The sequence below is a fragment of the Quercus robur genome, chromosome 2 (genome assembly GCF_932294415.1).
Source record: "Quercus robur chromosome 2, dhQueRobu3.1, whole genome shotgun sequence".
Lineage (NCBI taxonomy): Eukaryota > Viridiplantae > Streptophyta > Magnoliopsida > Fagales > Fagaceae > Quercus > Quercus robur.
The window spans coordinates 1,027,413-1,053,326 of NC_065535.1; the positions used below are offsets into that span (position 1 = coordinate 1,027,413).

A 25,914-nucleotide genomic window follows, 5' to 3' on the forward strand; every position below is an offset into this window, starting at 1 on the left:
TTTTTTTTTTTTAACATTTTATTTTCAGATAATTTTGAGGTATTTTTGTAATCTGTTAAGACTTAAGAACTGGATATGGGAAAAGAGAAGCTTACTCCATTTATAATCCTGACAATTTGAAAAATTCTCTTCCAACTTTGTCAAAAATGGCATACCAAAAACAAATTTGCTAATAATGAGTTTTTGAAATATGACACACTATGTACAGAGGAAAGAGAAAAAAAAAATTAAAATGAAATTGATAATAAGAATATCGGTGTTTTCGTCAAATGATATTTGTTATATACTCATAAAACATGCCTATCTACACTGAACACTATATCATGCAATTTTCAAATTTGTAAATGCATATAGTATGTTTGGATCATCACACCATTCTTATCATCTTTCTATTTTTTCTATTAAATATAACACTAAAGATTACAATTTGTTTACAAAAAAATGATTGAGATATTAGAGGAAACTAATAGCCCGTTAGTAATATTCCTCACCCTCAAAAGTTATGAGTTTCCTTTTGCCACCCTTTTGAAGCCAATTTCAAACCAATTAATACCAAGTTAGAAATTAATATAATTCTCTAATATATGATTTTTTATTTGAGTTCGAATTCAATACAAATTAGTTCGAATGACTTCGGTAAGATGTATCGAGTTCAAATTCTCTAATAAAGTTGGTTTGATTTCTATCTCTTTCTCAACTACAACACGCAGAAGAAAACAACAACCATCTGCAGCAGATGTGTCTGAGAATATGAAGCCCCTCCTCAAATTAGATGATAAAAAAGAGGCGGTTGGTTTTAATGCCAAGATGAACTGCAAGAATCAACAATCCATGCCAGCAATTAGCCATAATAATTTTTTTCATTAAAGCATTTTAAAAATATTTGCTAGAATAGTGACATTTTCCATTTTTTGTTTAGCTATAATGGTGTTCCTTGATGTAGGCTTGATGGATTCTATCATTGAATATAATCATTTGAAAGTTCCTTTATTTCTTATTAGATACTGATTATGTAGTCTTGTGTTATTATTGAAAGTTTGAAGTTGCAAAATGTTTGAAGTTGCAAGATACAACTGATTCTATCGAGTCTACTAGAGATATTAGTGTCCATATGCATATGCATATAAATTAAGTGCCTTTTGATAGCAATACTTCTGATAGCAATAATGTGGCTATGGCTTTATAGTTTATAGCTTTGCTTGCTAGTAATGATATTCATCATACTTATGGATATGCCTCTTTTAATGTTATCTTAATTGTGGTGTGACTTTATGTTAGAACCTCATTCCTTTTTTCCTGTGTATGTGGTTGTTTCTAAAAAAATAAGTATAGTTAATTTATTATCAATAAAATTTCTAAAACGATCAATAAAAAGAATATATTTTGACCAACTTTCTGCAAAATAAGCATATAAGTAATAAAAAAAAAAAAAAAAAAAAAAAAAACTACATTATATTTGTGTACATTCTTATTTGCTTAGGTACATCTATACTTCTATTTCACAGCTTTTTTTCTGCAATTATTTTATTTTACATATAATTTGTATATGTCTAACTTCATTGAAAATAATTATAAAAAATTTATATATTTTTGTTAATTTTTTTTTAGTGTTAAATTGTTATAAGAAAACAAGGAAAAAAAATAAAGAAGCAAGAAATTTTAATTGATGATTAAAAAAAAATGTTACTTTTAAAAGGGTTTAGATTTAAGAGCTTAAATTGGTATATAAGTAATAAATTTTAAAATAATTATACAATAAACTCCATAATTTGATATATATTTTAAAACTATACTCTAAAATTATAGATGCACAAATGATTACTATAAAGCTATAATTTTTTTAATAGTTTAATATGTGTGAGAGCAGGATCCAAATGCAGCATAGAGCCCATGGGCCCAGTTCGGGGATGGAAAAAGGGCCATTCGCTCACCAATCCGAGCTGGACATGTGGATAAGAGTTTGAGCAGGGAAGATGCAGAGACCCAACATCCGAGGAGCCTGAAGAGCGAGTGCTCCTCAGGAATTCCTCAACTGGTCACTTACACCAAAGGACAAGTCATTGAGGAAAACATTAGAGACGTGCAAGTAAAGAAGAGAGGAAATATCTTGGTAAAGTGGTCATCACCTCCACATTCAATACACTGTACCACCTCAGCAAGCCGCATTAATGAAAGAATGACTCCTGAACAGTAATCTCACAACTCACAGCACACTCTACCACCTCCAGCACGACCTTGATGGGACAAGCATCCAAATTAATGCCTTGAGCCATACAGGTGGAGGGCTCAAATGCAATGGGATGGACTATATAAAGGAAAGAAATCCCTCCAAGAAAAAGGATGGAACATTGGAGGAAAAAAGCAAAAACTTAAGAACATGACCTTGTATTAAGAACTTGAACATTCCTGTATGAACATTGCCTCCTCGGCCGGACCTAAGGAAGTGTTAATTCCCTACTTCGTACTTCTGCTACTACTCTCAAAGCTCTAATCCCACTGACCTCATAATTGGATCATAACAACATATCAAAGTTGATATTGCAAGCCCATACTCTAACAAATTAATTGCACTGGATCTGAAAAATCTAATTCCACTATTCTAAGTGGGCTTCGTATTAATTGATTGAGTGTGGTTGTGTCAATTGTTTAATATGTAATATGATAATGTGACATATTAGTAAGGGTGTTCGTGGTGTGGTGCGGTGCGGTGCGGTGCGGTTTTGGGCCATTTTTAGCACCGCACTTTGCGGTGCAATTTAGCTAAAACCATAACTGTACCGCGCCTTGTTTTTGCGGTTACATGTGCAGTGTGGTACAGTTTAGAATTTAGCCAAAATCATAACCGCACCGCGTCTCATTTTTGCGGTCACATGTGCGATACTATGTATAAAATGCAGTTTGAAGTCGGTATATTTTTCAAATTTTGGGCTTTTCTTACTTAGCCCAAAACTAATTTTTCCCCTTTTTTTGGGCCAAGTTTTAAATTATTGAGCTAGTTTTTTTTTTTTTTTTTTGGGCTGGCTTTTCTAGTCAACACTTGCTAGGGTTATTAAATTTTTTTTTTTTTTTGAAAACTAGGGTTGTTAAAATATTAATAGTATATTTAATATTAAAAATAAATAAATATATTAATATATAGAGAGGGTGCGGTGCGGTTTTCTGGTGTAGTGTGGTGCACTATTACTTGCAGTGCAGTGCGGTTATGCCATTTTGCAGACGGTTTTGGTGCGGTTTTTACGGTTTGTGCAGTTTGGTGAACACCCCTACATATTAGGATTGAATGAGTAAAACTTGGGTTTTACTCCACATCCTTATAAAAATTAATCTCTTTCGATTTTAGTAAGAAGGTAGTTTTGAAACGAGATTCTTCAAGAACAAAGTAATGTAATATGGAAAACCTGTATTGGCAGGTGTGTTCAAGTAAATCAAGTATTTGTCATGATTTCTTATAAAAAGAAAGAGGTTGTTGGTTTTAATGTCAATGATTCATCAGGTAGCGTTTCTTGTAAATATTTATGTTTAACACATCAATTTCACAATTAATTTTTTTAAAGTAATTTCACAATTAATAATAGCAAGCTAGAAACTAATATGATTTTATAGTGGTTTTGAAAGAAAATGAAGTGCTGATAACAATTGTATGGTATTTCTGCTCACAGGTTACCAAACCCAGTAGAATGAAAAACTAAAACAGTAAGAATTTGGGGCTATCAATTAAGTGATGATAACAATTGTACAATGTTTGTTAACATATATCTAATATCTTTTTTTGAAAAAATGTTAGCATATATCTAATGGGTCACAAATCACAATATTAATCTAGTACCAGAACTCTTCAACATGTAACGGTATTAAATCAAATAACCAAAAGATTCATTCCATTCTATTATATATCATATATGGAAATCTAAAGTAGCACGTGGTGGATTCTTATTGCGACTTGTGAAACGTTAGCAAAACGACTTTCAATTTATGGTTTGCTAAGTTATGATTTACATGAAATGCCTTTCAAAAAAAAAAGATTTACATGAAATGGTTGAGACCAAAAAAATATAAAAATAATAGGGTGGTATATCGTATAACAAATGGTATATGGTATATCGTTAGATTAAATATAACAAATGATCGATATATGGTACACCATAACTATATACGTAGTCATGATCATCTATTTTAACTGTATTTTTAAATGACGTAACATTTTATATATTGTTAGATTTAAGAAGTAAAATTTTATCCATGAAATGAAGAGGATCATATTCCATTTTGCATAATCCTATTATACTAGCACAAGATCCTCAACTATTGTAGACATCTAACTAAACTAGTATTTCTACTCAAACAAATCAACATAATAAAGATATTATCTACTATAGGAAAGAAATTAGATCTAAAATCATAATCAAAATCCAATTTCAAATGCAAAGTTGAAGCCAACTACGAGACTTACAAGCAACTAAATAAAATGAAATGAAGTAAGAGATATATAATCTTCAAGATAAGTTGGGCTCCTATCTTTAGGCCAGACTATTACTGAAGATTGACATGATCTTCTTAACTGCCTTTAGAGCCCAATCTCTTTTGATGTTAACCTTGAATCGTAGGATGATAATCTGTGCTTAATTGGGAACATTACTTACACGATAAAGACCATGTATCTTCCCCTATTGTTAGTAAAGACAAAACAAGGTGCTCAAAAGCCTACTTTTTTTGTGGACATGCCGAAGTCTATTATATGAATCAAAGAGTAGCGAGTCTAAATGGAAACTAAAACAAAACAAGGCTCTACAGTACGAAAGCAACTGGGAACCACTGGACCCACAATGCCAGCCCATTGACACCATTTTTGAATGAGCACTCAAGCAATAAGCAAAAAACATGTGACCTTGTCATCTCCATTTTTGTTTTCATCTTCTGACTTCGATGACTCTATGATTTTCCTCGTGTCTTTTGGGGGGTACATATCGTCCAACAAGTAGAACAATTAACAAGTCATAAATTGAAAGTTTTTGTTAACGAATCATAGGTGAAATGACATTTCTGGAATTTTTTTTTTTTTTTAAGGGAAATGACATTTCTAGATTTTTTTTTTTACGGAAACATATATACTTCTTTTCCCATTTCTTCGCTAAAAAAAAATTTGAAGATTTGGTTGTAATCTTGGCCGAATTTAGGGCTGCAAATGAGTCAAACCAAGACGAATATTGAAAGTTCAAACTTGTTCATTTAATTTTATTTTAAATACAAGCTGAGCTCGAGCAATTTACAAACTTAGACAATATACATCTGAAAATGAATATACATATTGGTTAGTATTTTAAGAACTTAAAAAATATACATATGAACCAATTTACTAACTTAAACAATATACAAGTAAAATTTTCAATATAGTCAAATCAAGCCTCATGTTCATGAGCTTGTTCATTAATATATTGTTATGTTTGAAGTTGAATTTGACTAGTTTGCTAAATGAATAAATATAAACAATTTTTTTTCCAAGCCCAGCTCAAATAATTCGGTTCATATAAAGCCTAGAAAAATTTATGTCATTTATATTCACTTTTGTTGTTAAACTGGTTTGGCAATGACAACCACAAATGTCAAACACAACTTTGCCAATTTCATGAGAAATGATTCACCTACTGCCAGTGACAGAGCCAAAATTTTAGTTTAGGAGGAGCAAGATTAAATATAAAGGTACATGTAAATTATATTTTGTTCTCATCTTTTTTCAATTTTTTTCGGTGCCTAATGTAAGAGTTGAAATTTAATAGTCACTGTTATCTTTAAGGTATTCTAAATTCTAAGGTGATTATAAGTTTAAGTAAATATCTTAAACAAGTAAAACACATAAACATGAATGAAAAAAGGTAAATTAACAGAGAAGTTTTCATGCTAAATCTGTATTAGGGAACAAAAAATGGTGATCCAACTTTTTAAAATCTTTGATTTATTTTGCTACCTTTACTTACTACCTGCTTATGATTGGCATATCATAAAGGAAAGAAGCAATTTTGACTTAATAACGTTAGAAATATTATTAAAAAAGAAAAGAATACATCTAGGTATACAATATAGAGAATAGTAGAGATAATAACTGATATGTGGCAACAAATCAACACAGTAGATATAATAACTAATGAGTGGCAACAAATACATAACTGAGTTTGATGTATGGCTTGGGATGGGGTCAGGAGGGGCCCTCAACCTCCCTAACTCTGCCCCTGCAGCGGCTACGAGAAGAGCCCTTCCCAATCTCACAAGGATATGGGCCCTACCATGAGTCCCACGTAAGGGCCCACACCCAGAGTGAGAGGTGGGGGAGAAATCGAATAATTTCTCCAATTTCATGCTATCCTTTACCAATAACTTTTTTTTTTTTTTTTCTAGTGGTTCACATTAAAAACATGAATACTTCCAAACGTAGTCATGCTCATTAATTACCTTTTATTTATTCCTTGGAAGGGAAATTAAGAAAATATAAATCACTTTTTTTTTTCTCTCTAGTTGTGTCGGTTGCTCTATATGCATTTTGGTCAACCGCCGCCCCCACTCCCCAAACTTGTATTTTTCAGAAGTTTTTAGTTTTATATCAAAACTTTTCTTTTTCTTTATAATATTATAAAAACATTTCTTAGCGTCATCAGATGGATAAAGAATATGTAGCAAAAAAAAAAAAAAAGATGGATAAAGAATATTGATTTAACAAATATGATTCATAAAACCAAGGTAGTTTTGATGACAAAGAATATTGATTTAACATTTTTTCTTTTAGAAGATTGATTTAACAAATATGATTCATAAAACCGAAGTAGTTTTGATGACAAAGAATATTGATTTAACTTCTTTTTCTTTTTTTTTTTTAGAAGATTGATTTAACAAATATGATTCATGAAACCAAGGTAATTTTGGTGACAGAGCTTATAACCTGAAATGAATTTTGTACACCACATTAACATTTTTCATCTATTATATAAGACAATAAAAACCTTTATAAAACAATTTTGGACATACATGTGCTAAAGTGAAACATTTTAATTATAAAAAGAACTTTAAAATAAATATCAAAAGTTGAGTACCATTTATCATTATATTAATGTAACATTAACAATAATATAGAGTGATCTAAAATTTTCAAGACCTTGTGTAATGGTATTACAACAGAGCTCCTTTTTATTGAAAAATAAAGAGTTGTATCGTAATACCTACGTAATAAAAGTGGTATCACCGGTCATAGCTCATATCTAAATCAAGCACATACATTTTGATCATTCCAGATTAGGCAAAACAATGTGTTGCATCTTAAGCCCAACTGTCATAGATAGCACAAATGCACAATCCAACCCCACAAATAATAATAGTAATAAAAGAATCCTAAAAATTTATCAAAGTATTACCACAATGCATTCATATAACCACTGTAAATCAGAATCTTTTACAGCAACAAACCGTAAAAACTAAAAACTAAAAAGCTGTACTAACAAAACAAAAATTCTAATCTGAAATCTCAAGTCTTAGACTCTCTTTGTCCTTTTGTAATTTCCTGTGAACCCCAAATTTCTCAAATTCATTCCTCTTCATTTAAATCCCTCAAAAGTCTACAAACCCCATTACCCAAAAATATTAAAATATTATTAAAAAAATATTTGGAAAAAAAAAAAAAAAAAAGAGCAAACCGACAAATGGTTAATTAGTAAATAACAATGTAATAACTAAACTAAAAGGTAAATTTCCAGATCTTGATCCGAAGATCTACCTTACATTTGGCGTCAACTACGGAAGCCACCGACGGAGTCTTGGATTTCGGTGCAACCCCTTTGATAGTCTGACACGTAACCCTAATCCCCACCTTCTTGCTGTTTAGCCCTCCCATCTTCACCTTCACATCGGTGTCCATCTGAACCTTCATGGGCACCCCATTTTTTCTTTTCAGATCCGATCTCAGAGAGGTCGCCGAATCCGTATCTAAGTCCTTAGACTCAGTCAGAACAGCTCTGAAGCTCGTCTCGTTGTTCTTGTTGCTCACAAAAGCTGGGATAGACCCATTAGCGAGTTGTACGGAGCTGGTGGAAAAGGCTGTGAGAGTGAACGGGTCGTAGAAAAACACGATGTGGGAGTTGGGGTTTTTGGAAGTAAGCGTGAGGTTGAGTAACGAGTTCAGGTGGGAGGCTGAGGGTGAAGAATCCGACGTGGCGGCGGTGAGGTTGAGCTTGGCAATGCGGAGAGAGTTGATGGAGAAGTGTGGCTTTTGTGGGTGGTAAAGGACGTAGAGAGCAGAGCCAGCTATGGCTAAGAGTAGAGCTAATGCGAGCAAAACAAGAATTGACCAAAAGCAGCAACAACAGCAGTTGATTCTGCGGCGGCGGCTGGGGCGGCGGTGGTGATTCCCGTACTGGGGTTGTGGGCGGTACGGGTAGCGGGGCTGCTGCTGTTGGGGTTTGGTGGTGGCGGCGGTGGCCGGTGTGGTGGTTGTGGGAATTGGGGTGGTGGTAGTGTCGTTGTTGTTGTTGGCGATGGGCTTGGAAGAAGGGTAAACTCTGTCAGTCATTTTGTCAAACAACAAATGAGCAAACTGAGAGAAGTGGGAATATAATCTTTCTGTGTCTGTGGGCTTATCACAGTCACACGTTGCAGTAGTTCTTCTTCTCTTCTCTTACACACTGCGTGTGTCTGACTTGTATGTGAAGCAGTGAAGGAAGGTTGTTTTTTCCTTTTACTTTGTGTGTGATCTGGGAATCGGACATCTTACTCTTATTTAGATCCTACACGTAGAGTTTTAGTCTTTAGCTTTTTTTTTGTCTGTGGTGCTTGACATGTGAATGTGGGGTCCTATCTTACTTGGTCTTCGGATCAAATGGTGAGAACGGATGACCATGTTTGCTATTGATTAGATAAAATTTTGGATGTGATATTTACTTTTTAGTATATGAATATGAATATTTGATAAAAATAGTAAAAACTAATTGTGAAAATTCATGTGCATATTATATTCTAAGTTAAGTTAATTTAAGTGTGTATATATATATATATATGTGTGTGTGTGTGAGAAACTTTATTTTGGAGACTTGAACTCCGATTCTTGCGAATACAAATATTCTATATCATTTTTTATGTACTATTTTATGTTCAACCAAACACTATTTGTCATGTTTTGATTTTACTTTCTTTATAAAATAACTAAAATTTAAAATAGAAAGTAATCATACACATGGAAAGTGATTGGTGAAATATAAAATGGTACAGAAGATTTGCATTTGGCTGTTGCCACCCATTCCACAAAAATTTCATACTAGTAAAGTAACCATCACGTCAAAGCCCAAAGGTACGCAGTGGTGTATATCATATTGTTGGAACTTGGAATCTAAAAACTTGAATTTCTATAACAAAAAATTACAATAATTTCTTTTGATTTATATGGAAAAAATAGTGAAGTTCAATTTTTTTTTAAAAAAAATATTATTCCATCTCCTAGATTTGTGATAAACAAAATAAATACAATATAAAAATATATTTTCTCCTTAATTATCCAATTGAACATTCCTAACCTTATGCAAAAAATAAATGAATAAATAAACATTCCTATTCATGATTCATCACGTAATCAATTAGAGAGGTGATGGGAATTGGAAATGAAGAATTTATTTGGCATCACAAAGGAAATATAAATAGGTATAAAGACATGAGTCAAACGGAAAATTATTGAATACTCTAGAAGTATCATAAATGCGTATTCTTTTCTCTCACATGAATTGTGAGTCCCACTATAAATTTAATTATTATGACCCATAATTATGTAAAAAATGAGAGTATGTATTTTTGACCAACCAAGGTTTAGTTTATTATGGCCAACCAATAAAAAATAAAGACAGGTTGGCAACTTTTTATACGGTAGATCTCAAACTACCAAATCACTACCCATAAAGGCAAATAGAACTCCCACCGACGACCCTTGGGCCCTTGATAATTGTTCCAAATTTTGGCTTTGCTTTTGGTTGTACTCGTGTGACTAATTTGCTAACTAATCTCACTCAGTAATTGCATTAACTTGACTCCAAAGTCAAATAATTATTAGTTAATAATTACCCTATTAATAATGCTGCTTTCGAGGTTGAAACTTGAAAGTATGGCTAGCTGAGCATTGTGATTACAATTTAGTTAGAACTTAGAAGAGGCTTATATGATACTCCAACCAAACTCGTACCACAACCATCTTTTTAACCTACAACAATAATCTCACAATGTCTTACAAGTTACAACTCATCAAATTAAAACTCATCACATAGATTAACTACCCTGATTATTCCTAAATAATAATAATAACAAATCTGCTCACACAACATTTTCATAATAATGTTTAGATGACAAGTTGATAATGATAGATAATAAAAAGAAAAGTGATGTCATTGGTGTAACCGTATGATAGATTAATGTCATTGTCATTTAGGTTTTGTTGTAAAACCGTTGTACATATTAGCACCAATGAAAATAAATGGCAAAAAAGAAAAGTGAGGACACTTAGCATTATGAGAGAGTAATATGACTATACAAGTATTTTGGGATAACAATAGGATGTGTATAAAAATATTAAACTGCATATAAAAAAATCATATAGAAAGAGAGAGAGAGAGAGAGAGTCTCGCCAAGGTGGAGTAAGGTGGGATGAAATAGGTAAAAATTTATTGCATCATTTGACTTCTTTATTTAAGGTGGGATAAACGCTCACGAGAGAGACCGGTTAAATTAGGGAAAGGCCAATGCATTTTTCATCCCAATAAAGTTTAAGATTTGTTTGAAAATATTTGTTTGTTTAAACTTATATATAAGACTTTTTTTTTTTTAAGATAAAAATAATGTTAAAATTTAAGGATTAAAATAATTATAAAACGAACATAAATGATCATTCCACCCAAACTATAAATAAAATCAAAAAAAAAAAACAATAAATTTAAAGTTACAATAAAATTAAAAAGTTTAGATGAAGACGGGTGGCAGAATGGTAAAGCAAGAGACGTGGACGCCTAAAGCCCCAAGTAAAAAAAAAGGCTCCCAAATTTTAACCAAAAGGGTTATTTATAATCAATAAATAAAATAATATTTTTTTACCAGATGAAAAACAAATAAAAAAATAGAGAAAAATGAAATGTCCACAATATTTTTTATAGCACTTTTACAACTAATGCTAAATAACATATTGTTACAGTCTGTTATTGATGACAAAAAAATAATTATAGTAATATTTTCAAATAGAAAACAAAAAACAACTTAAAACCAAAGATTTGTTGTAAAAAATATTATGAATGTTGCACTTCTAAAAATAATAATAATAATAATAAGAGTTTAGTTAGCAAATTTTTATTAATTCTCTTCTAAGTCTACCACAAATACCATTCTTTTACTTACCACTATTAATCTGTCACATCAACAAATATAAAAAAAATTTGTTAAATTTTTTCTATTTATAAAATTTCTGAAAAAAAAAAAAAAATCAACGTAATTTATATTAATTAATAATACTTTTACATCTAAAACAAGATGAACAATTTTCGTCTAAAACGCGCTAAATGTGTCGAAGCCGCCGCTGGATAGAGTAAACAGAAAGACCAAACTCAAAATGCATGATGTGTTTCACATTGAACTGCCGACACTGAATAGATCTTGAAAATGTGGTGATGATAGTACTAGTGGGCAACACAGTTGTTTTATATTATTATTATTATTATTATTATTATCTATGCATGCACCCCTCATTAAATTGAGCACCAACGCAGAAACAGCAGCAAAAAGCAAAAGCAACAACAAAAAGTGAGCAAGATAAAAGAAAAGGTGCGGACCAAGAACAGAACAGGGAATATCATGTTAGGCCTAAATGGTGCAATACTGCAATGTTGAAATTTATATTATTATGGTGGGTCGTGACTCGTGAGTCCTGACTTGACCCAATTCTCATATAATTTCTTTAAAGAATGAGAAAGGTGAATGGATGTCATTATGTTAGAATCTTTGTCCTTCTTTCTTATGTGTGTTTGTTTTTCAAAAAAAAAAATTAAAGGAAAAATAAATAAATAAAACAAACATCAATAGGTTTCTTTTTTATTTAGAAGGGGTTTGATCTTAGGATGCTTATTTGAAATTTTTTTTTCTTTATCAAATGAACTATGTAAAATTCACTCCAACAATAATTTTTATTGTTATGAAGATAGTTGTTCCCTATAATGACACGGATGTCATTGCTCTTAATGCTACCAAAGTGGACTGAATAGAATGAACTGGACCAAATGGATTGAATTAGACCAAGTGGACCAAAATGAACCGAAATTGATCAAGTTGAACCAAAATACCACACTGAAGTGGTTCAACATGAGTTATAAATTGATAAGCCCAAAATGAAAAGGCTTTCCAAGATGCCCTTTAAAAATAGTACGTTCAAGATGGTCTTCCATTTCATTGATCATAAGTATTCATAACTACAGACCGTAAATAAATTTTATAAAGAAATTTGTAGTTATGTTTTTCATCATCATTTTGATAAAGCAACCATTTCGCTTACATTCATCCTGGAGACCTTGCAACTAGAAAATGATGCAGGACAAAACATAACCTTGTAACATGGAAATTTTTTTTTTAAAAAAGACAAAAAATAAAGATAGAAGACATAAGAGTCAGCATCTAGACTTTGCTTTGGAGTCACTAAACAAAAAGAAAACACCAATAGGAGTTAGATTCTAAAAAAATTAATAAAGAACAATATGAACTGTACAAACATTAGATACATCAAGGAAAGGATAGGCACCAGTAGGACCAACGAATCGTCCAAAATTTAAAAAGATTTAGACTTATGTTTATAACAATCTAAATCTATCTAGCATGAATGTGCAATTGTTGAAATCCCGGTACAAATAGTGAAAATACAAAAGCAATGGTGAAATACAAAAGCTTAGAACTGATCAAGCAACTGCAATCATTAACAACTGAATAAAATAGGATGTTACAAGTTACAACGAAAATGAAATTCAAAAGCTTAGAACTGCTTAAGAAACTTGCAAACATTAATGACAGAATTCAATGGAAAGTTACAGCCAGTTGCATTCTTTATCATTTATACTACAAGTTACACATATAAAGACTGAAAATCTATAGAACTGAATCGTAAAGATGCACAATTATATATACTAATACACAACAACAAGCTTTAATCCCAAACTTTTTGTGTCAAATTTGCAACAAATTAGTTAAAGCCGGCCACATTTATTCTTTTCCTCCCTGGGCTATTATTTATAGAGGTAAATAAATTAATTCTATATAGAAATGCATTTTCTTGGAGCCACATGCAAAGTGGCTAAAAAGTTTAAGGACAAAGCTTTTTTACAAATTGGGTTAGAAGAATCTCCTCCAACCAATGATGTGAAAAACCATCCAAGTGTATTAAATCACATAGCTCATTAAATTATTTAAACAAGTTATATGATTTATTAAATAGATCATGAGGCTAAAAATACACACGAATGGTTGCTTGAATCGACATGTAATAGGTTGGAGGAATTTTCCTCAAACCAGTTTCTATCCAAACTTTAAACGTGTTAAAACATAGATATGACGTCCACACAAGGACATGCATCTAGTCCACAATCCACATGCAAATACCAACACATTTGACCACTAATCTAGATCCATGACAATGTACAGAAGAACTATTGAAAATGCACGTTGAAGCATGCCTTGGTTGTCATGTAATGACACCGAGAGTGATCAAATCTCATCATTGCCTTTGATGCTCGAAAATTGTATTCAACATTACTTGGCAGATCATAGTAGAATTTAGTACAACATATCATGGCAATCAAACTCAAAAGTTACAAAATATTGGAAGTATGATCTTCTCTGACAACTTTCATGTCTCCTTAAACCTGAAACCAATCATAATACACCACATTACAATCTGAAAGTCATAGTCATTGTCATTAGAAATTCATTAAAATAGAAGAAGAAACAATTATACCTTTTGTAATAAGGGCAGTGGTTTTCTACAGTTCCTACATGGCAGCAATCACTAAGTTGTCACCAACCACGAGGTGAGTGCAATTCACCACAAATTAGACAAAGAATAAATGAAGAAAACCCTCTATATGCTTTCTAATTTTTTTTCAAAAATAACGGCTACAATCTCATTCCATGATCTGGTACTCAGCGGATTAGCAGTTGGCATTACCTATTGTCCTGCAATGGTATCCTCTGTTGAAAGCAAGATGACAGAACCAGCCTCCTATGCAAAATTGAGACCGCACAAAAGCATACAATTTCCTTTCCGACGCAGTTTTGATTTTAAACAAGCAAAAAAAAAACTTAGTGCTGGACAGCAATGAGGGAGAAAGATTTGTTGATTACATATTATCACTGTTGTTCTAGGCAAAAAAGGATGATAAAAGCACTCATTACCTCCAATAATCTAATCCTCCACTGAAAATTCCCAGGTTTCCACTTTAGATAATGCACTTCATAAGCCTTCATTGGTCATTTACTCATTCCAACTCTCTTCATGGACGTTCCTTATGATCGCCTAATCTGTCGTAAATCCCAATAACATGTTAGATCAAGGAAGATCACTTTTGTTTAAGGTATCAGCAAGTATATATAATCACAACAGTGCCGCATATAAGAACAATATAAAAAAGAAGCAATTTGACCTTTTCTCTACACAGTAATTAGTCAATAGTTATCAAGTGAAGTAAAAAAGTAAATATACAAGTAAATTCAAAAAATTTATTTTCAAAATGGGAGTTGGAATAACAAACTAGGGTAAGGATCATTAAAGCCCCACTGGCCAATCGGGCCCACTCTTTTTCCAAAAAGAACAAAAAAGGTGATCACACCCTTGATATCACAAATTTGTTGTTTAATTAAATGGGCTAACAATTAAAAAACACTAAAATCGAATAATTTCAGTTCCAGGAGACGCTAAAATGCCCACAAAACAATTTGTTTAACTTAATAGCTAAACTGAAGTACCTTTGAAATTTCATGTTTCTATACATGAGCATTATACTCAGCAGAACAGGGACCATTGCTAAACATAAATGCTCCAATGAGTGCCCACTGATAATGTAACGATTTACACGGTATATTTTCCTGTCAGCAACACCTTCAAATTTGGCTAGAACGTGTATTCCTGCAACAAAATGTTGCCAGATTTTAAATAAACCAACAACCTCATGGGTAAGGCATGACAAATATATTGACAAGATAATAGACATATCAGAATTCATAATTTCATAACTCTGATTAATTCCTCAGAAAGATATTAGACCACTATTATTATTTTGTTGATGAGAAACTAACCAGAAAAATTTATCAAATAGAAAAAGGAAGAACAAAAAGAAGAAATTGAAATAACCAAAAAAAAAGGACAGATTCAAATCAAATGGAAGCTATTATTCACCCAGAAATGCATTCAAAGAAGAAGAAAGGAAAAGAATAGGAAATTAGTGAACATCAGTTTCCAGGGTCTGAAAGCAAACTTCAGTACATCCTTCTAATTACTAGAAAAGAAATCATTTCCTATGAATTGAGCAAGTTCCCTAGAGCACTAAACAAGAGCTAAATCTAAATTTTGTCAACCAAGAAACTGATACTTCCAGCAAAATCAAATCATTTCTGCATACGCCCTCCAATTACTCCAAGAATAAAAATTCACTTTTTTTTTTATGACATGGAACCTCACATAAAAGCTCCCCTTTTCTTTTCCTTACAGATTTACATTAAAGTAAAATATCCTCTAAAACCAAAAAAATGCTCAATAAAGAATCACTTTATGCTTATCAGAATGTAAGACAGAAGTCTTGAGGCTCCTCCTGGTGGGTTAATTCCTAGTAATTAGAACTATGCTAGAACTTCCATGAACTAATTTAACTTAGAGAACTGGATTTATAAGACAAAAATTCAATCATTTCAACCATCCTCCACACGTGACATTACATATAGTTTTATACAAATATCTTGCAGGAGGCAAAATGGCCAACTAAAGCTGGGAGAGAGGTTTTTTTTTTTTTGGGGGGGGTGGGGGGTGGGGAGATTACCAAAACAGTCCACATCTTCTACGAAAAGCTTCTGCCTCATTCTTATTTTAAACCTTCCTAAAGGCATTATTGGCCACATTCAAGTAATTCAATTCTTCTGAAAGTTAAAATGTCACTGAAAAAAGTTCCATTGTAACTGATTCGTGCACCTAATTATATTCTAATAGTAAATTCAGGTTTAATGATAATTGGTTTTAAAGAAATAGGTTTTAACTTGTGTTTTATGCACATTAATATACATGTATATGTATTTATACAACAAACATTATGCTCCAGTAGCTTGTCAGACATTTCTACCAATACCAATGAATTTCCACAGATGTATTTGTTCACACTATTCCTCAATAGGTATCTTATATTACTATATTTCTTTTAGAAATAATTTTCCCTTCATTTAAGTTGCTCAATAACCAGAATGGCTGCAGGAATTTCCCAGGGCAATACCGTGAAAATAAGTGGCTTGCCATGCTTAACATATAAGATGCAATACAGAAAATAAATATTTTAAGGACAGTTATACCTGCTGCAAAAAGCCAATATCTTGAGTGAGTATATTTAGATCGGAACACATACATCATTCCTGGAATGGCTATCGATGGAATCAACTGGAATGCCATGCACAGCCGAAGATCATTATATGTTCTGCAGCCAACTAACAATGTTCAGAAGAGAACTTAGGTATATTTCAAAGCATACGCACTTGAAGAAATTAGACAAAAAGAATGCATACTAAAAGGAGGGCAAATAACTTACATTCCGTAAGCTGTGCTAAGAAAAGCAAATAAAAGGAGGGCAAATAGAGAACTTAATCCAATCTTCTCCCCCATTCTTTCCACTATAAAACTAGAGAAAAGTGAGGAGTACGCAATCATCATCTGCACATAATGATGTACTATAACATGAGTCATGACCAAAACAAAAATGATAAAAGAACATCAAAATTAGGAATTCTTGAGGTCAGGTCCTACATATTTTTTTTCCTTTTTAAGCCATCGATTACTCCATATGATTGCTCAAAAACTGAAGAGGGATTTTATGTTGACATTTTTGTGACAATCTGCTGTTTGTTTCTGAAATAATAAAACAGGAAAAATCTAACCTAAACTAAAACTCACCTAATCTAGGACAATCATTAGGCACAAATTTTTATGCTTCTCTAATTTTTTTTTTTTTACCATGGATACAAGAGGCTCCACGATGATTACTCTTTTTGTAGGCAGGATTTGAACCCAAGTCCCTTATTCAAGGGCAAAAGAGTTTATTAGGGGAGCTAACTGATTTGAAACTCAATTGGGTGCCCTATAGTGGAGGCCTTTTGTTACTAGAAAGTAATAAACAATCAACATCATCATATTTTCTTTTATCTAAAATTCTTAGAAATCAAACATAGGAAAAAATAAATTAAAAAAAAAGTAATGTAAACAACTAAACTTGAGAGTGCTGTAACAGTATAGTAATGCTAACCGGAAACGTGTCCCACATTACTCTATTGTCATCTGGCTTCAAATGATAATAAGCAGACCCAAAAGCCACCGCTGCTGTTCCTGCATAGAATAGCGCCCATCCCCATAGCTCTCCTCGCAAACTACACCAAATGCATTTCCAAACAAAACCCATAATTATAATCGCCAAAAAGAACAACACCAACAAAAAACAATCACACAAAAAGGATCAAAAAGATGACCAATACATTAGGTTAAAAAAGTTCCTTTGGAGACAGAGAACAAAACCCAGAACACCCACAACCAAAAATGGGAAATTTGTAATCACATTCAACGTATTAGGCAATCCTGTCAAACACCCAGATAACAAAACCACACAAATTAGCCAAAAAAACCAAGCAATTACACCTATAAAGAAACATATAGAGAAATGGGTGATATAGTGTTTGGTTACCGAGAAAATTGCGCATGTCAGCATAAAGATGGTGCTTCGGAGAGAGAGGGATTTTGGGAGTGGCAAACATGAGGCAAAGCCAACAAAGCAATGCTCCTCCCCATATCCGAGTTCTCTTCCCTCTCATAAGCTGCTGTTTCACCACCCACCCCATTACCTTTCTGTGTGTAATTTTGCGTATGTTATTAGAGAGAGAGACAGAGGGACAGTAAAAATCTGAACTTTCTTATTTGTTTTTCACAAAGTTATCTTTTTCCCGTCCCTTTGCGCACTGCTGGTTCTGCGCTTTCTGATATTCGAATGTCGTTTTTCTTTTCATATTGCTTTCCTTGCCTTTTTTTTTTTTTGGGTTAAATTTCACCAAATTCTCATATCACTTTTAAAATATTCTCCTTTTTTTTTTTTTTTTTTTTTTTTTAACCCTTTAACTGCATTCACGAATCAACTTATTTAAAAAAAAAAAAAAATGTCTATTTTAGTATGAAAATTTACTTTTTTTTTATATTTTATATACTTTTTTTTCAAAACATCACATAAGATTATCTATTTTATACTATATTTCATTAAAATTTTAATTTTTTAATTTTTTTTTAATAATTATTTTGCTTTTTCTGGCACAACAACTTGTCAATCACCGTCTATTATCTTCATTTATTATTGGGATACAATTAGATCTATAGCAATCATATATATTTTGAACTTAGTTGGCTAAAATATGGTAAATAGGTCTTTTGTCCAAGTTCATGATTAATACTTAATATTATGTGTAAGAACCAAGTGCAAGACTTCTGGACCTTAGGTCACTTGGGCTCACAATTTATTTGTAGTAGGCTTAAGTATTTCCTACAATGGGTCGTTCTCGACAGAGAGACTCAAAGTGACACCCAGTTAGCACCCTCTCCTTGACTGTTTTCTCTCAATTTTTCTGAACCCCTTCTTCTCCCAACTTTCTTCTATTTATAGCCAAGGTTAGTGGGAAGATCATGATTACAGTCACCGTTAGTGTTATTAAAGGTCCAGTATTATCTGGTTAAAGTGGTTGTTCAGGTGAAAGGGCGGTGCAGCATTTATGATCTTGGAACTTGGTTCCATTTTCACCAATTATGTTCGGCAACTCACGTTCCCGTGCATATCATGACCTTCCCGGATATGACTCATGCGCTCTACCGGGAAAGATTAACCGGTCAACTCTGGGAACTTAATACCCAAAACTTGTTTTTACTCTAAGGCAGTTTCAAGAAGGGCATAAGGTAACTAGAACTTTCTGCTGGGCCTGCGCCCAAGGCCGGTATGGGCTTGGGCCCGGGGCCTAGATGGGTCTGGGCCCAAGGCCAGTATGGGCTTTGGAAGCTCGGTGCCGTACATTATGGTTTTAAAAACTGAAATCAAATCATTCTAAAAATTATAAATAAATAAATGAATCGAACCAACCGGTTCAGGAAAATTCTGGTGCCACTACTTTGTGCACAAAGTAGTGGCACTAGAACCACTCACCAGTTCAACTGAAAACTGAATACCAATTTGGTCCTGTAAAAACTTTTAAAATAAAAATAAAAATATCAAGAACCAAAACTAAAAATGGTTCTTTGACCATACGGATTTTTAAAACCATGCTTAGTATAGCTACTGTTATAAAATGCATATTTCCCTCCCATCTTCTCTCTTTCCCCACCTTCTTGTCCTCTACTCTCCTCTCCCCCGAACTTCCAACTAATCTATAAGGGTTAAAAGTGTAATTTTGACTCGTGAAGCAAATAAAAATATATTGTATTTTCTACCATTTTAATATGAAAACAATTTCAAATATACTATTGGTAGCAATTTTTAAATATTATTGTTTAATTTTCAATATTGTAAAAATACATGTTTAAGTATTATAGAAATACCTGTCAGAAGTATTATTATTGTTTAAACACTAAAACTGTTATTCAAACAAGAGTACCAAAGGCCCCTAATCAATTTTCAAAACTAACAACTTTACATGATTGACAATGATGCCTGCTTGGATGAATTGATTTTTATTATTTTATTTTTGTAAAGGCATAAATGTACCTTAAAAATTATGCTTTGCGAGCTTTACATTTCCTTCATATACGTCGCTTCCATGGTACCATCATCGTCCATCATATTTTTGTCATTGACATTGTTACCACATGTTGATAGAAGGAACACGTTAACATCGTTACAACTTGTCGATGGAAGGAACACGTCTTTTTTTTTTTTTTTTTTTTTTTTTTTTTTTGGGTAAAACATGATTAAACATTACAAAAATTGCGCTCCTAATTTAGCCAATGCATCAGCGCATTGGTTTGCTTCTCGGAATGTATGGATCACGCACTTGTTTGGAATTTCCTTCTAAAGGCTCCTGCAATCAGATAAGAGAGGCTCCATTAAGAGGTTTTCAGATTCATTGTTCATTAGAATAACAATGCTTAAAGCATCAATTCTATTATAAGTTGCTGAATTCCCACTTCCTTGACTAGCAGCAGCCCATCTCTAAGTGCCCATAGCTTAGCCAAGACACTATTAGTTTATATTGTAATTAAAATTTTGAAAATGAAAAGGATCAATTTGAAGTAATTTTAATTTTAAACCATAGAAATATTATTATTTTTATAGTGGGAGAGTGCCTTATAAGATTTAATCAATTTTATGACAAAAAAATTCAGTTCTTTTTTCCCAATTATTTAAGTGGCATAATTCTTTTCTTTTTCTTTTTTAATGAATCGTTTTTTTTTTTTTTGATGGGTTTAATGAATCGTTTGATATATATTAAAACTATCATTAATAATGGGCCTATACCGAGTTATGTTACACTAATCGTTATTCACCAATATCCTCAATAAATTATGAAGAAAAAGATAATAAATTCTTCTTAATCTTTTTTTGAATAATTATTAAATACTTTCAAAATATTATAAATACCTACCCCCCTCATTTATAATATTAGGAAAATACACAATAATCTCTCATTTTCTTTGGACCGTTGAATCAAGGCGGCTCGTGATACTTGTGGTCACTGGTCACAATCAAATCAAACCTATAAAATGTTGGATATAGAGGAAAAAAATTAATGGGCCACATTAAGTTGGGCCCCCACAGTGGGCCATCTCAGTTTAGTACGGTGGAGACCAGGCTGTAAACACTTAAGCCTATGAGCCTATGACTATCAGTTGTCAAACACTCCCATCCTCCAACACATTATTCACCTTTTCACCTTAAATTTTACACTTTTACTATTCACCGAATAAAATATTTAGTGTAGTATTTTTAATTTATGGCTGTATATTGACATGCCAAACCTAATTTTTATATAAAATGCTTAAGGATAAACAATTACTATTTTGTTATAAATTATAAGTTACAGTTCAATTTCATTGTTGAATTATCGCTTATGTCAATTTAGATCTTGTATCCTTCCAAACTTTTGCTCTCTCATTAAGGGTACAAATTAACCATAGATTGCATTGCTTACTTTGTAAAACAAAATTTATAGAAATCATTCCAATGAAAGTAAAGGTAAAGGTAACATTAAACCATATTCAAAATTTTCAGTAATTAAATTGAAAAAAATATAAGATAGTTCATTACCAATTTCAGATTTTAAAAACCAAAATCGTAGCTTTGCCACATGCTATAGCAATTGTGTAAATGATTCATCACTAAAATATCAAATAATGCAATCCAAACTTGCCAAACTTAAATTGACAAATTTAAGGTAAAGTGGAAAAAAAAACAACCAGTACCAATGGTTAGATAACCAAATAAAAATTGATCCTTGACACATTAACAACCCCATAGAAATAGTTGGAAAAAAATTCAAACCATCGAAAAGGAAAGGAAAGCGGCACTGCCTTGACCGACTGGTCATATTCCAAAGAGATATGCATTAGCACTTAGAAGTCTTCTAGAGCTTGCCTGTGTACAATTCGAAGACCTGTAATGGTGACACACTGACACTGAGATCTTTTTTTTTTCTTTTATTATTATTATTTTTGGCTCTGAAAATAAATTATGTTGATTGGCCCCGACATAGTCCTCGATGGCGACTAATAGTAGAGATATAGAAAAATTCACAAATATGCTGAGGTGATAATTGTGCCTAATACTATGTCACGTATGCATTGACATTGTACAGTTTCAATAAAATCTTCTTAATTTTCAGATTTTTGAAAAAAAAAAAAAAAAACAAGGATACCACTCATATTATACATCAATAAGATGTCTTTTTTTTTGGTTCAATACAGTTGTGATCTACTCTTTAGGAAAAAAAAATGTGTGAATTGTGAAATATGTTCAGTTAGGTGTTTTTTTTATTATATTAAATTTCCCAAAATTATGGAATTTGAAAGGATTTTGTTTTTGTTTTTGTTTTTTTGGTTTACAGGGAAAAACTTACTCAAATGTTTATTTGCCACAAGGATGACAGCTTTAGCACATGGTAACATGACTTTGTGAAAGAGATTTTAGCAAAACACGTTAGCCATAATTTTTGAGATCATATAAGCTGGACCTGAATCAACATCAAACGTTGCTTCTTCTACAATCAGATCTCACCCTCTTTAGTTTTCAATTAATCAATTATTATTGAAATCAATGGAATATCAAGCCCCATCTAAGTGAAATTCTTTTTTCTTGCAACAGTTTTAATAAAGCCGAAAGAAGAAGAAGAAGAAGAGGAAGAGAAGAAATATACTACAAATATAGCAACTTTATTCTTGGCCAGACTCAGAAGCATTCTATTATTCTTCACCACTTTTACAATGCATTTATGATTTTTTTCAGAAGCACAGATTAAACCAGATATAGAGGGTCCCCGCATTTTCATCACAAGGACAAAACAAAAACAAAAAAGATTATTATTTTACTTTCATGTTTGACACTTTTGACTCCCATTTCTTATTTTCAGCTTATTCCATTTATGAAGTTTCAAACTTTACCCTCTTTGTTTTCTTTAAGCAAAGCTGTAATTTGGATTAGCTTATTGTCACTTTGAGCTCAACAAGCCAATTAAAATAAGCTCCTCCTAAACAAGCTTCTGATTCTTTTAAATTTTTAGTTAATTGTTTATATATAGTGTTTTTTTCATCACCCTAAAATTTCAAGACTAAAATAAAAGCTTAGCTGATGTTATATAGCTTTTTAAAACTTCCAGAGTGTTTGATACATGAACTTAAACATATGTTTTAAGTTTTTAAACAACATTACACGTATTTTTACACATTTTTTCAATTACACGTATTTTTAAAAAAATTGAAAACTATTATTTAAATACATATACAACAATAAACATTCGTACCAAACGGATCCATCATTTTTTTTAAATACAATTATCAAGTACAATTATGTTTTTGCTGACTTTATACAACTAAACTTTCAATGAAAAACAAAATCCAAAAGTTCCAAACGCACAAAGATGATTGATAATAGGTCACCTCCTATCCAAGAAGTTTCAAGAAGACAACAACATTGTGGCATTGGTAGCTTGAATGTCACTTCTTGCTATAAAAATATAATCCAGCCGCTAACAATAAGTATTTGTGCTTTAAGCACACCATTAAAACTTTTATAATTTGGACCCACAAATGCTTAAAAGAAGAGTGACAGAGTGGTCCTTCAAATAAAACCATTTATCCTATTAAGGACCACAGAAAAGTGACTTCTATGGCCGATTGCAGTTTTTATAAGCTTATTTTAGTAGCTCCCACTCTTCTAGTAATAAAATATTCCACACCTCAAAATGGTGTTATAGCGAAGTAGCCAAATAAAATCTCCCACGTGCAACATGACCTGCCACCATATTATAAGGATAAGCATGATGGAGAAGCCAAATTGACACAAACAAATACATATTGATGCTTTTATTATAATAAAATTGGTAATTAGCTTAGCATTTTCTTTTTCCCGAAGACATGGACCAAAATGGCCCCAATGCGCAGCAAAATCTTCCCTGGAATTGCAGTACAGATGGACAAAAATGGCTCAAAACCATAGGCAAACATTTGTTAATTAGTGACTGTCAGGACCCTTCTATATTTATAAAATGATTGCTTTATCTGCAGACAAAGGCTAAATGTCACCTTTTTCTCCTAACATCATCATGGAAAAGAAATGAAAATAGACAAACTTAGTTAAGCATTTGAGGGCAATTCACAATTCTCTCAATTGAACTTTAACAATGTCAATCATTTGAGTTGTTGATGACTTGATGGTTGATACATAGTACACTGTACAATATATGAAAGTGGCCAGTGTATTATACTATTGATCGTGCATCAATCCTTAATGTCCCTCAAATTAACAACCAAATTAAACTAGTATGAAATTATGAGTAGTTTAGTTAAAGAACTAATAATTGCACATGAAGCAAATAGTTCCAACAAGCATAAAAGCAATAGAATAGATCTACATCACATCCCCAATAAACCCCTTAACTTTTTTAACCAATCCCTTCTTTTTTTCCTTTCCTGACTAAACAAAACATACCCTTAGTCAAGAATACAGAAACAAACCCCCAGAAAGTAACCAAATTTACCTTTACTTTTTTACTTTACTTCCCACTCCATTTAATTAACGAATCCAGCCTCTGCAACTTCAACTGCTGCTTAAACTTGTTGATGAAATCATCAGCCTTGGCATCCACTTCTTCATCCTCCGTTACACTAACTTTCCCTTCTCTCACTGTAGCAGGCCTGCGACTCTCAATATTGTTAATATCTTCCTCCTCTTCATAGTGAAAAGACGCTAACTTTACACTCATAGACTTCTTTATCTTCCTCGTCTGCTTTGTTGGTACCTCTCCAGAGGTTGACGTTGCATCAGACTTGCTCGGGTAAACATTAGACCCCTTTAGCTGCATGTATATCTCATCCAGGCTCCGTTCCTCTTCTTCTTCTTCTTGATCCTCATCTTGGGATAGCTCATCCGATTCTTCTAATTCTTCTTCTTCTTGTTGCTGATGTTGTTGGAAAGTGTAATGGGTGTCTGAATCTTGGGTTTTGTGCAAAGTGGTGGTCTGGGATTGTGAAAAGTTGGAGTCTGAGGACAAGTAGTTGTAGAAGTTGACGGACCTAAGCCTGTGAAGCAGAGAAGGAGATCTGGTAAGTTGGGGTTGTTCTTGTTGTTCTTGTTGATGGGTGTGTTTGAGAGTGTAATGGGTGTTTGATTCTGGGGTTTGGTCAAAGGCTGTTGTGGTGGTTGGTTGTGGGGATCTATAGTAGTTGGATAAATTGATGGACTTGAGCCTTTGTAACACAGATGGAGATCTAGCATGTTGTGGGTATCCTTGGTCTTGAGCTTCTTGTTGTTGTTGGCGTTGTTGGTTTCCTTGTCTTGAAGTAATGGCAATGGTGCCAATCATGAGGTTGAGGAGGACAAAGAGAACAGTAGGTGTGAACCAGCTGTTCATGGAAGCCCATATTGAAGGTATAAAGGAAGTGGATTCTTCAAACATGGCTTTTCTTTTGGTTAAGAGTGAAGGAGAATGAATTACAAAGTTTAGGACTTGGGGACTTTGAGAGTGTGTGAGAGGTAAGGAAAATACTAAAGAGAATGGGAGGGTAGGAGAGGGGTCTATTTGGAGGGATATTTTGGTTAATTAGTTTGGGGTGTTTTTTCTTTGTGAGGATATTCTCAATTATTTTCATGATCTCTAGGGACACGTGTCAATGTATGATGGGCCTGTGATAAACTGACAAAAGAGAAGGGGTGGGGTGTGGTTGAGAGAAAATGTGAGGTTGTAGTTGGATTTTAATAGAGGGAGGTGATGGTGAGTGGTGACAGGCTAGGAATTGCAGCCTGGACTTAAAAACCAGACTTTTCATCTATTCTAGACTAGTTCCTTTGAACAAGCGAAAGAAGAGAAAAATCTAGGTTAATCATTTGCACAACATTACTGCTGCATTTACAAAAATTTTCACAAAATTAGACTTAGACAAGTTTTCATTAA

General features: G+C 32.7%; 3 protein-coding genes across 10 annotated transcripts; all 3 read right to left on the reverse strand.

The window, feature by feature from the left end:
* Positions 1–7,381: 7,381 nt before the first annotated feature.
* Positions 7,382–8,750, reverse strand: LOC126708265 (NDR1/HIN1-like protein 13). The gene has a single exon (XM_050408069.1). The coding sequence runs from the start codon at positions 8,546–8,548 to the stop codon at positions 7,718–7,720; it is 831 nt and encodes a 276-aa protein (XP_050264026.1). The 5' UTR covers positions 8,549–8,750; the 3' UTR covers positions 7,382–7,717.
* A 4,941-nt stretch (positions 8,751–13,691) lies between these two features.
* Positions 13,692–18,264, reverse strand: LOC126708274 (uncharacterized). 8 transcript variants are annotated; one of them, XM_050408094.1, is made up of 10 exons: positions 17,967–18,264; positions 17,761–17,860; positions 17,502–17,655; positions 16,824–16,945; positions 16,591–16,712; positions 15,004–15,163; positions 14,434–14,559; positions 14,207–14,298; positions 13,997–14,030; positions 13,692–13,904 (listed from the first exon to the last, which is right to left on the reverse strand). In XM_050408094.1, exons 1-7 carry the CDS (start codon positions 18,118–18,120, stop codon positions 14,532–14,534), a joined length of 840 nt encoding a protein of 279 aa, XP_050264051.1. In that variant the 5' UTR covers positions 18,121–18,264; the 3' UTR covers positions 13,692–13,904; positions 13,997–14,030; positions 14,207–14,298; positions 14,434–14,531. The 8 variants fall into 8 exon arrangements, with proteins under 8 accessions (XP_050264051.1, XP_050264053.1, XP_050264043.1 ...); XM_050408096.1 differs by lacking the exon at positions 14,207–14,298; XM_050408086.1 differs by having other exon boundaries at positions 13,997–14,214.
* Positions 18,265–23,362: 5,098 nt separating this feature from the next.
* Positions 23,363–25,558, reverse strand: LOC126708309 (pathogen-associated molecular patterns-induced protein A70). Its single transcript, XM_050408110.1, has 2 exons — positions 24,502–25,558; positions 23,363–23,756 (listed from the first exon to the last, which is right to left on the reverse strand). The coding sequence occupies exon 1, from the start codon at positions 25,417–25,419 to the stop codon at positions 24,517–24,519; it is 903 nt and encodes a 300-aa protein (XP_050264067.1). The 5' UTR covers positions 25,420–25,558; the 3' UTR covers positions 23,363–23,756; positions 24,502–24,516.
* Between the last annotated feature and the right edge of the window lie 356 nt (positions 25,559–25,914).

Excerpts from the sequence above, each read along its gene's own strand:
- LOC126708265 (XM_050408069.1), bottom strand. The coding sequence starts at position 8,548 with ATGACTGACAGAGTTTACCCTTCTTCCAAGCCCATCGCCAACAACAAC.
- LOC126708274 (XM_050408101.1), bottom strand. The coding sequence starts at position 18,120 with ATGGGGTGGGTGGTGAAACAGCAGCTTATGAGAGGGAAGAGAACTCGG. Across the intron at positions 17,861-17,966 it reads TGACATGCGCAATTTTCTCG|GATTGCCTAATACGTTGAAT; the intron begins GTAACCAAACAC and ends GGTGTTTGACAG. Across the intron at positions 14,560-15,003 it reads AGAAACATGAAATTTCAAAG|ATTAGGCGATCATAAGGAAC; the intron begins GTACTTCAGTTT and ends GATTTACGACAG.
- LOC126708309 (XM_050408110.1), bottom strand. The coding sequence starts at position 25,419 with ATGTTTGAAGAATCCACTTCCTTTATACCTTCAATATGGGCTTCCATG.